Source organism: Phocoena phocoena, chromosome 2 (assembly GCF_963924675.1).
Source record: "Phocoena phocoena chromosome 2, mPhoPho1.1, whole genome shotgun sequence".
Lineage (NCBI taxonomy): Eukaryota > Metazoa > Chordata > Mammalia > Artiodactyla > Phocoenidae > Phocoena > Phocoena phocoena.
The window spans coordinates 165,516,099-165,528,393 of record NC_089220.1 but is presented as its reverse complement, the minus strand read 5'-3'; the positions used below and the strand labels follow the sequence as shown (position 1 = coordinate 165,528,393).

Sequence of the window (12,295 nt, the reverse complement as noted above, 5' to 3'; positions counted from 1 at the left end):
CCCTCTTCTCCCCTTTGCAGTAGGAGCCAGGAGCTGCTTTACTGCTCAGAGCACTGACAGAACAAAAAATGCGAAGAGAGAGGAAGCAGAAAGGAGAGCTTAGCTGCCTGTCAAGGAGGTGAAAGTGAAGGATCTGGAAAGTGTGGACCCTAGAGGCGAGTTTATTTTCATCTCAGATCAGCTCTGAGCTGCCGGCTGTACTGCCCAACCACAGCGCAGAGCCACAGAGGGGTTTTCGTGTTAGGTTCTAGGAGCAAGAAGTGGATTGTTTGAGTAGGAGAGGCAAGCAGGGAGGCCAGAGAATCACAACCTGTTGAGTGTCAACTGGCAAGGTTACCTCCTCACATCACAGCGCAGTTTACTGATAAGGAAGCTGACTTACACCCCGGGCACAGCTGGTAAATGCTGACGTGGCATGAGAACCGAGGTCCAGCTGAACCCAAAGGCCCGCGTGAGGAGGGAGGAGTTTTATCCTCTGTATAGAGGAAGAATTAAAGTTGCTCTCTCTCTCTCTCTCTCTCTCTCTCTCTCTCTCTCTCTATATATATATATATATATATATATACACATTATATTATTATAATAGATTATGATTATGGTATTATGGTCTATAGGTATATCATTATAATGTATGTTATAATTAATATATAGTGTATATTAATACCTGTGTATAGATATGCATAAATATCGACACATGCATATATATGTATGGAAGAAGCCTGAGAAGTTATACATCAAAGTGTTAACACTAGGAAGAAACACTTGCGGGTTGCTGGGCCCTTTAAGTGCAGTCCTTGGTTTATCTAAGTCCCACACTAGAATTCTTACTTAAAACCCCAAAGTTAGAAAAGATAAGAAATTGAACTTGCGCCATTCTAAAGGACTTTATTTACGAACTGGGGAAGGAGTGCTTTATTTAATCTATTAGAATTCTCTATATTCTAAAAAAACCAGAGCATCTTCTAAGCAATGTGGTATTAAGGATTATTATCATAGACCTAATAAAATTGAATATTATTTCTTTGTACATGTTCTGGTTGCCTTGGAGGGAGAGGCACATCCAATTTTTGCATTTACTTTTCTTGTCTTAGATCTACATTTACTCTTATTTTTTGGAGAAAATAATTTAATAGAAAAGGTTAAAAAAAGACTAACAGTTTTGGCTTTTAATCCTGACTTGGCTACCGATGTCCAGCATCAGTTAGCAAGGCAATTTTGATCCATTTGTTTCCCATTTGTGAAATGGGAGGTGATACCTGCCTAGCCAACAGAGTTATGAGGAGGATACCTGTTGTAGTGGATGTGAAATGCCGTGAGTTCTTTGAAGAAAGACGTGCATATAAATTCTAGTTATCATTATGAGGAAATACACAAGTCCTCATGACCATCTGGTTTACATTCCATGAGATGCACTGCTGAGAACATCCCAATTCGGTAATTGAGCTTCTTCCGGTAAAACATGAGGTCTTTCTTGGCGTGTTTACACCTCTGAGTGTCCTCAGCCCGTTAACTGGTCTGTCTGGATGGCCTGAGTATAGGGGATGAGGGTGGGTGGGGCTTGGTGAGGACCACAGAAAGTGGCAGGCTGCACCCCGCTCTTGTATAAGAAGGCGTTCTCTGGCTCGGGTGGCATCCTGAAGACCTTGGCTGTTTCACTGTAGTTTGTCCCCAAGGACACCACATCAGTCTTTCTGTAAACACCTTAAGATTTGAGGAAAGTGAGACTTCTGATGAACTGGGTATATACATTTTTCCCAGCTTCTTAGGACCCCAGCAAAGCGCCAGGCTGACTGAGGACAGCGCAGAGCAGGGCTAGTGTACATTTGGGAGGACGGACATGAACACTGCAAAAGCAGATCACGGGTTATATAAAATAAACATCTGAAATTTTCTTTTTAAAGATCCTCTAAGAACTAGCTTTCCTAGAGCTCCATGCCACTCAAGTTCTAGGTGATTTACCTTTTAAATTTGAAATTTCATCTAATACGACTGCTCCCTCTAGTGGTGTAAAAAAACTTGCGACAGCAAGTATCTGAAACTAGATTTGGAAAACCGAATTTGGAGAAACAATTTAGAAATTTTCAATGCAGCAATGGAAAAAACTTGTAAAAAGCTTGAAATAAGCAAACTGAATAAACAGTAAGGAAACGCTCTAGTTCTTTCTCATAGTCCAATTATATAAATCGCTCTATAGTTAATAGTCATAATCCCTCTCTAGGACTGTTGTAGAATGAAATCTAAGAATATGATAGGAAAGGGAAGGTTTAATAAACAGCTAGTTTAACTTATATTTATGACAAAATGGAAATCAGAAAAAAGAATCTCTTCAAGTTCCAGAAGCCTCATCTCTCCAGGTCAGAACACCCTTAATGTTGAATTCCCACCCCCACTCCCACCCCGACCCCAGACCAACTACATTCAAGGGCTGAGTGTCTTTTCAGGTTCTGTAAAAACCTGCAATGACTTAATGGCACACTGCTGTAGTTATCAGGTTGCCATGCAGTACGCTGATAAATCCACTTGAGAATTGCTAAAGAAACTAGCCTGTTGAGGTATGTGTGCCTGTGTGTCTGTGTGCCCAGGCACATGCATATGTGCTTTCAGTGCAATTGGAATTGTTTTGAAAAGATTTTTCATTTTTCTTTCTTACCCAACATGGATGATCTATGCAACTATCACACCCACATCCCCTCACCCCCACCAATAGGTGAATGTAACTATTTGTTGCTGACAGTTCTGAAACAGAACTGTCATTCAAAAGTGGCAGCTCTGCAGGGCTACACTGCCCCAGTGTGCCGCTTTTGGTTGTCACTCACTGGGAAAGCACCTGCTCGTCTCCGTGACTGTCATGCATCATGGGCATGCAGCAGAAGCCCACTCCACCTGCAGCCTCAAATTGAGATGTCCAAGTACTGTACGTGGAGCCTGCAGGATTGAGACGCCAATATGGCAGAAGGGAGACTGCTGGGAAGGCACCTGCGGTGCTCCAAACGGTGCTTCTCAGCCTTTATTGTGTTCTTGTGTGTATGGGTCACCTGCAGCTCTTGTTAAGATACAGATTCTGGGCTGGGGCTGGAGATTCTGCATTTTCAAAAAGCTCCCAGGTGATGCTGAGGCTCCTGGTCCTTGGACCACATTTTGAGTGTCAAGGCTCTGGAGTACACCTGTTTTCAGAAACGATTCTTTCATGACTCAGTTTGGGATTCTGAAACCTGGGAACAGTGATACTGCACATCTTGGCTCACAAGAGAAATAGACCAATGTAAGCCACCACTTGAAGTCCTAGCTTTCACTACACGATAGAAAAACTCTAAACTGGCAAGTTACTTTATAAATTTAAATTTCCAGAGTGACTGTGGATCACACACAGGCTGTCTTAGGCTATAATGTGGCTTTTAATAGCTTTAACTAGTTAACCACCTTTTTTTTTTTTTTTTTTGCGGTACGCGGACCTCTCACTGTTGTGGCCTCTCCCGTTGCGGAGTACAGGCTCCGGACGCGCAGGCTCAGCGGCCGTGGCTCACGGGCCCAGCCGCTCCGCGGCATGTGGGATCTTCCCGGACCGGGGCACGAACCCGTGACCCCTGCATCGGCAGGCGGACTGTCAACCACTGCGCCACCAGGGAAGCCCAGTTAACCACCTTTTAATGATCTCCATCCTTCTTAACTTCGGTTTGTTAATGCAGTTTGTTTTAAAGAAGTCTCATGGTTTAAGTGAGCCAAAGCTAGTGGTGTGGGCAGATGGTAGAAGGAACACCACCACAAAACCTGCCACTCAGAGTGTAACAGATGACCGTAGCCGCCCAGAACTATCCCTTTGTTCATTTTGCTAATGAGTGTCCTCATTGCTGTGAGAATCTGAATAGTTAATTACTTGCAGTTCCTGCAGCTGACAGATGGTGGGGACAGAGCTAAAGGTTAACCTTTCAGGAACAGGGGCTGTCGATGGATTTGTGGAGAAAAAAACCCCTCGAGTTGGACGCGTTTCCTTGTTGCCTGCTTTTCTACCAGATTTTTAGAAAACGCACTTAGGTGTTAGCTGCTACCACTGGTAAATTTTACACTTCATCTGATTAATTCAAATAGTTCTCGTTTAGTTTATAATAATGAGTGCTCACGTAATCCACAGTGGATGTTCATTTTCTGCCACTGTTAGGAAATGTATGCTTAAGCCTATTAAGGCAAATGTTGTTTGTCTTTAAGAAAGCTTTTTTAGTCTATAAATACATTCTGTGATGTTCTCAAGTTGAACCATGTGGGACAAGAAATTAATGACTGGGATTCTTTATTAAGAAAACAGTGTTGTTTATTAGCTATTAGATTTGTTAGTTAAGAATGAATTGGGGTTAAATAATTTAAATGGAATGGTGACTCAAAATCATGAAGATTCATAATTGGGCTTAGTGCAAAACTTAACATTATTTTAAATATTAACTCTGATATAACTAACTTCATTAGTAAGTCACTTGTTTTTCAAGGATTTATTCATGTACTATAAAACATTGTACCCACTTATTTTTCTTTTGAACCATTATGACCACAGAGGAAAACATTTTTAATAATTTACTTTCAGATACCTCTAAAGTTAAATCAAAGTATAGTTTCAAAGGGACACCAGTTATATTGGGAGGAATGGTTTTGTTTCTGAGAGGAGAATTTATTCTTGTGTATTTGCAATCATGGCATTGCTACAAAAAGAATAGCTTATAATTCACCTGAAGATTAATTTAAAGTTCAAAAGTATTTCTAGTGTCTATATTAATTTTGAAGGAAGGCATGTAGACGCTTCTCTCTTTTAGTGTAACAATACAATGACTTTCAAACATGCTGTTTAATATTTTGAGATTGCATAATCAGTTTAATACTGTATCATCATGAAGTATAAAGTTCTGCACCAGCTTCTCCAATTCATTACATCTTAATTCAAAAAAAAAAGCGCGGCAATAAAATCTAGACAGCCATAAGCAAGCATATTCAGATATTTTCAAAAGCTTTGAAACAAACAAGAAGAAGAAGAAGAAAAGAAGACTAGCTGTCCCCATAAGCTTCTACTGCGTAAGAAAAAGCTTCTCCCATAATGGACGTGGCAAGATTTAAACAAAAGACGCACATAATAAAAATGTAAATGAGTTTGCTTTACTAAAACTATAACTTTAAAGTCTTTTGTTGTAAGTTATCCTGAAACCTTCTTACAAGGTAATCACTGTTTGCATAGAGATTTAAACCGAAGTCCTCAATAGCATTAAACGCCTGCACAGTCCCAGTGTGACAGGCATGCAAAGCCACGTTAATGTTCAGAATATGAATTGCCTCTGGGTGGCTCCTTCACCAAGCAGAAAACCAACTGTGTGGTTATCCGTGTGCCTGATGGACTCCATGCGGCTCCCAGCCTGAAAACGTCACCACTTTGACATGTGATGTGCTCCTCATGACACTGGCAGCACTGACACTGGGGAATGCCACAAAGGCGACAAGCCCCCCTCCTTAGCCGTGCGCTTTGCCCCGCCCCCCCCCGGCGCTGCTGCCCTCCCCCCCATCCTCCCACCCCCACCCCCCCGGCTGCTGCCCATCCGCGGTCTCCCCAGCCTGCCTGGTTACGGGCGGACAGCACTTCAGACACACACAGAGGGAAGTGTGGGTGGAGGGGCCCCAGCTGCCTCCATAATGAATTGACCTGAATGATGAGGGCACACAAACAGTATGATATGCATTATTCCTGTCAATAAACTGTCCCCATGTGCTGTGGTCTTTGTACAGAATGTACTGCAGCCTTTCTCCCAGCAAGCTCTATTTAGTCTCCTTCCTTTTTACTATTCATATTATAAGTGTGTAATAGAATTCAGAAAATTATATGATAGCTCTTCTGTATCTGTATTGTCTTGTGTTGCATATTTAAATCCTTGGCTCCCTGCTTAGAAATATGGAATTCTCCATCTTTCAGGACTCTTTTATCAAAGACGGCAGCCCTCTAAGAACAGCTCTGGAAAAGGAAAATTTGGAGTACAAAGTGGAAAATGAGAGACTGCTTCAAGTCATTTCAGAACTTGAAGAAGAAATCAAACTCAATCTGAAAGAAAATTTAGTATTAGGTAACATTTTAAAGTCATTTTTGAGAAAACTCTGTACATTGGACACTTTATAAAATTCATAGCCATGCTTGCCTTTTCCAAACATATGTTTGTTTGGTTACCTACGTTTAAAACATCAGTTCGCTAGCCACTTTTCATTTTCATTCTTTTCTTGAGACAGAAATTGGTCATACTCCCCTAGCCATGCCTTTTTAACTCAGGGTGGTTGTTTTCTAAGCCAAGCATTGGCCTCTGAAAAAAATGTGCTAATCAGTATTCTATATCACTTAGAAATATTATAAACAAATAGAAACTTGTGCTGATTTCTGTTTCATGTGCTTAATTATCTAAAATTTATAACATTTTAATATTTAAGCGTACATATTGGGGTGTGCTTTGTGGAGAAACAGAGTTGGCCCTTCAGAAAAATATGCTACTACTTACTACATTATCTTCAATTTTTGGTACAAATGTTAAGTACAAATTTCCATTTGTAGACTTTATACCCTCTTTTTTATATCTATAAACATTGGTAAATATTGCATTTAAATCACCAAGTTAGATTGCTTTAAAGTCTTGACATGTACTGCTATCTTTGTATTTATGTTAGTCACACAATGACATCCTTAATCTGCAGTATGAAAAGCTATGAGTAGGCAATTCAAAATTTACAGCAAAACATTGATAAAATCAGATATAGGACAATATTCCTTGAATGTAAAATTATACCACGTCAGTGTAGTTTCGTTTCTCTTCTGATGTGGTATAGTAATGCTTTTTCAGGTTTCGGTAGTTCTTACTGAGTCATAAAGTACCACCTGCTAAAGCCGTTTGTATTGGCTGTGACTAACAGCAAAAATATCTCTTGCTAGTATCGATGAAAAGCTTTCAACCCTCAGCCACACTTGGATCTTGAACTTAGTTCTTAATCCCTATCTGACCAGCCATCTGAACAGCAGGAAGAAGGCTGTGAATGTCAAGGGCAGTTGTGAAGGTCACAGTCCTGCTAGGACTTGCGTCCACCATGCCTGCCAGCAGTGTACAGCCTGCCCTGAAGCAGGCAGATTGAATACAGGGCCATAAGCTTGTAATTTCATGCTTGGCCTCTCTCTCCTTTTGTTTACAGAAGATGAAATTATAAGTCTGAAAGAGATGGCAGAAAAGGATCATAAAACCATTCAAAAGGTACTGTAACTTTTTTGCATTGATGAATGACTCTTTTCAATGGAAATATCAGCATAATTGGTGAAATAACCCTGTGTCCCCCTTGCCTTATGATGTAGAGAAAAGGCGGTTTCTGTATTTAATCTCGCCCGTTACTCAGGATTATTTCTTTAGTCATGAAAAAGGATTCCATCTTGAAAACAAATTCATGTTTTCTTTTATTTGGGATAACTGAGTATCTACCTTTTTGACTGTAAGAACTGAAAAAGCATATGACACAGGGAGTCCGAAGATGTGCTTGTGGAAAAATGATATTATTAAAAATGAGCAGCCTTATTTTCAGATCAGTTGTTGGTTTATGTTCATTTTTCTGTATATGAATGAACTGGGTTTGTATATCCAGGAAATCTGTATTTAGAGCAGGAAATTCTTTTGATAGCATGAAGATCAAGATTTCCTGGGGCATCAAATGTCGCAGGACCGCGGCAGTTCCTGCCCTCCACACCCAGGTCAGGGGCTCCTGCTTTGTGCTTTCTTAGCTCTCAAAACCCTTTTCTGTGACGGTCAGTCTGCCTTGCCGAAGACCCCACAACCCAGAGACAGTACTATCTTTCGGTCTCTGATCTCTTCCCAGCGCTCAGCACCGTGCCGGCGCACTTAAAAATAAAAATACTCTTTGAGTGACTCAGAGAATAAGAATGTAGTTAGAGTTCATAAAATTTATAGACGAAACGTGGATTTACATCCTCGATTATTCCAAATAAACATAAAGGTTTTCCGTGAACTGAATCGAGTATTAATTTTTAAATAAAAATTAAGTAAAATTAGATAAGATTAAAAATGCAGTTCCTCAGGCACACTAGCCTCATATCCAGAGCTCAGGTGACTTAGATTCAGGTTTCAACCTGATTTTGCAGCTCTGGGTATTCTTAGGTTTTAGATAAAATGACTTCCAAGAACTGTTTTGTAAACAAATGTATACCATGATCGGTCAGCACTGGGAGATGTCTTCTGTGATCACTGAATCCATCACAGGTTCTCACAACATGATGTCGTTTTCTTGTGCTTCATCCTATTTTCAGTGATGAGGGTGCAAATGCCATTCTTACAGAGATAACAAGAGTCTACAGAACTGACAAGTTTAACTTTCTTGGCATCAAATTCTAAGGTTAAAAAAGAAATCTCAGCTTTCTAGTTTCGCTTAATAACCTGCAAGGGAACCATCTCCGTTTATGTAAATGTTTCTTAAACTACTCAGTCAGTACTGTCTCTGGGAAAGATGAGTCAGACGAGCCTACTCTTCTCTGGGGGCAGTTCAAGGAAATTAAAGCAGAAACTCTCACCGTTAAGCCATTAGTTAGAAAGAAACATCCCCCCTGAGTGGCTGGTTAGACCCTCTGTGGGTTTAAGTATTTCGATTAAATGCTGCCTCAGCTTTCTAGAGCCGCAGTGCCCCATGGTAGCCACCAGCCGTGGGTGGTTGCTGAACACTTGTGTCTAGTGCAACTGAGAAGCTGAATTTTAAGTTGTTTAATTTTAAAATTTCAGTATAAAAATGCTGATATTTGTTTCAGTTACTGAAAAACTTTTATGTATATTTTGAAAAACTTGAATATGTGAATCTACCTTTCTATTTGTAAATTTTATGAAATCTAAATGCAGATCAAGTATCTCCCATGAAATTTTAGCCCCCGAATTGAGATGTGCTCTAAGCGAAAAATACACGCTGGGTTTCAAAGACTTAGGTAACCGTAAGAAATGTGAAATATCTCACTCATGATTTTTAATGTGGATTATTGCCCATTTAAATGATACTATTTTGAATAGCTATTGGGATAAACAAAATATATTATTAAAATTAATTTCACCTGTTTCTTTCACCTTTTTAACAAGGCTATACGTTCAACTATAAACTGTAAAGTTTAAAAGTATATATAAGACTCACATTATATTTTTATTCAACAGCTCTGTTCTAGACAAATATAGCAAATCCATAGTTTGTTTGATCATCTTTTTTTTATCCTGTCTCTTTTCTTTTCTCTTTTTTCTTTATATGCACTGGGCCTCTACCCAGATGAGTGTAGGTATAATTTGGTATTGATCAGGGTTCCTGTTCCATTTCTGACACTATGGCCACTTGGGCTGGTTCCTCATCCTCCTTCCTGAGTCTCACAGGCTTACTGTGTGGACAGAATGAGATAATGTACGTCAAAGTGCTTTGTCAGTTGGAAAGCAGATCAGGAGTTGTTGAACAAAATGACAGCTGATATTTACCGGTTTGTTTCCAATGTCCTCCACTAAATCAATTAATTCAGCCATGTTCATCAGATGCCTTTTAGTGCCAGGCACTGCTGAGATACAAAAGTGTTATATACACACATACACACATGCAGCCTTGCTGTGGGGGAGATCAAGTCTGGAGGGAGAGACAAAAACCATAGGGCAGGGTGATAGGGACTGTAATAGAAGTACGTACATAGAGAAGAGATGCCTGGCTTTACCTGGAAGGTTTTAGAAAAAGGCTTCACCTATTCTTCCACACCTATCTCACACTCCTTCGCTTGAAGTGATTTTTCCAGGTGGGTAGGAGGGCGGAAGAGCTGCATACAGCGTGTGAATGCATAAAGTGTAAGCTACGCCCGTGGAACTCTGTGATTTGCTATGGCTAGAGCAGGAGGTGGGATCTGGTGAGACCACGTGGTGAGAATTTGTGTTGGGGCAGGAAGAGCGGGGAGTCTGGGGTGTGAGGGAGGAGTAAACAGAACCGGAAGAGAAGAAAGGGGCAGCTCAGAAGACTCTGGATAAGCCACGTGTTCCCCTTTTCAGTCCAGGATGCAATTAAAAACAAGTTGAAAATGGGATGGAATTTGGGTAGGCTGACCTTTTGCCGTCTCCATGGGCTAAATGCTGTCAATTATGGGATTCGGTAGCTTTTATGCTTAAATTTTAATAATCAAATGACAGCTGAATCTGTGTCCCACCTGTGGCTGAATACATGAATTTATAAATTTGTAAATATGAATTTCCTTCTGAGAGGGGACAGTCGTCAGAGATTATAGCCCAGGTGTGATCAGTGTCAGGAAGCAGGGCAGCGTTGCTTGCCGTGGGGGCAGGTGGTCGCACAGCCAGCCTGGACTGTAAAGGATCGGGGAAGGCTGGAGGGGAGGGCACCGAGGTGACTCCTGGAAGCAAGGTCAGCGTTAGCAGGAAAGGGTGAAGGGGAGGTGGATGAGCCAGAACAAAAGAAGGGAGAGGGCACATGACTTGCTCTGGCCGGAAGGAGGTGTGGGAACAGGGGTGGTGAGAAGCAGGGCACATCATGGAGGAGTGTTGTTATTCCAAGGGGTTTGAGTTGCCTTCTGAACGGATGGGGAGCTTTGAACGTTGGGGGCAGGATCGAATTCGTGTTTCAGAAAAACGGTGAACGTGAGGGAGGAAAATCCAGAGCCAGAGAGGCCAGTTAAAAGATTTCTTGTATAGGGCTTCCCTGGTGGCGCAGTGGTTGAGAGTCCACCTGCCGATGCAGGGGACACGGGTTTGTGCCTCGGTCCGGGAAGATCCCACATGCCGCGGAGCGGCTAGGGCCGTGAGCCATGGCTGCTGAGCCTGCGTGTCTGTAACTAGGGGAAATATAAAGTCCTGAAACAGAAAGAGGGCGGTGACACGGGGATGAAGGGGATGGATGAATTCAAGAGATGGTTAGGCAATAAAAGCTATGGTCTCTAAGAAGGTTGAAGGCCGGAGAGATTAAGCAGAGAGAAGTGAAGACTGACATTCAAATGAAAATGACAACAGAGGTAGAGCAGGGGGAAAGCAGGAGAGAGAGTGGCTATCACAGAAGCCAGGCAAGAGTTTCAAAGAGAAAGGACTCATTCCGCGTGCCCAGTGCTGCCCGGAGGCCAGGTGTGCAAAAGGCTAAAAAGGGAGGATTGGACAATTAGCTTTGGCAAGTAAAATGATCCTGGTAATTAATGAGGGTCATTTACTGGAACGTGGAAGCAGTTGAGAATGGGGGGTGAATGCAGACATGGAGACAGTGGGCATGTGCAACTTTCTAGAAGTTTGGCTGCGGATGGCCAGGGAGAGGTCGGGGAGTAGTTGGAGGGGGACATGGGGTTGAGGAAGGAATTTTTTTTTTTTTAAACATCTTTATTGGGGTATAATTGCTTTACAATGGTGTGTTAGTTTCTGCTTTATAACAAAGTGAATCAGTTATACATATACACATGTTCCCATATGTCTTCCCTCTTGCGTCTCCCTGCCTCCCACTCTCCCTATCCCACCCCTCCAGGCTGTCACAAAGCACCGAGCTAATATCCCTGTGCCTTGCGGCTGCAGGAAGGAATTTTTTAAAAGATGAAACTAGAGTATTTTTAAATGATGTCGATGGAAAGAAGAATGAGAGAGTAAAAGTACAACAGAGAGAAGAGATCATTGCTGAGAGACATCTGCGGAGGCAGGAAGGGTTGGGGCCAATGGCCTTGGTGTTCGCCAGTAATTGATGCCCATTGGAAACTTAATGACACTTCTTTTCAGACCAAGGTATAAGACTCAACACAAAATCTTTTCCTTTCCTTCCACTTCTCATTCCTTTACTTTTCTAAACCCGCTGTTCAGCCTTTCACATCTTCAACTACACCACCACCTCCCTTTCTGAGGCTCTCATGTAACCAGTACCCACTGTTCCCCGGCCCTGCTCAGGGATTGAGCTGTGCCATTGGAGACAAGCTGATCCTTGCCTTTAGGTGCTATGCCCTCCCTCTACCCATCCTTTCCCTTGGATCTAATTAGCATCCTTAAAAAAAAAAAAACTTATTGACTGATTGACTGAAATACAGTTGGTTTACAATGCTATATTAGTTTCAGGTGTATAGCAAAGTGATTCAGTTATATATATACATATATATTATTTTTCATTTTCTTTTCCATTACGGTTTATCACAGGATATTGAATACAGTTCCCTTTGCTCTACAGTAGGACCTTGTTGTTTATCTATTTTATAGGTAGTCATTTGTATCTGTAATTAGCACCGTTTCTAACCACCCACTGCCGCTCTTTCCAT

At 41.5% G+C, this 12,295-nt stretch overlaps 1 protein-coding gene across 1 annotated transcript in view; it reads left to right on the top strand.

Annotated features, from left to right (window-relative positions):
* Window positions 1–12,295, top strand: part of C2H10orf67 (chromosome 2 C10orf67 homolog) — a 112,534-nt gene that overhangs the window by 52,408 nt on the left and 47,831 nt on the right. Inside the window, exons 6-7 of the mRNA XM_065871796.1 lie at window positions 5,942–6,089; window positions 7,195–7,253. Of these exons, the coding sequence (XP_065727868.1) occupies window positions 5,942–6,089; window positions 7,195–7,253 (207 nt within the window). The remainder of the gene's footprint in view (window positions 1–5,941; window positions 6,090–7,194; window positions 7,254–12,295) is intronic.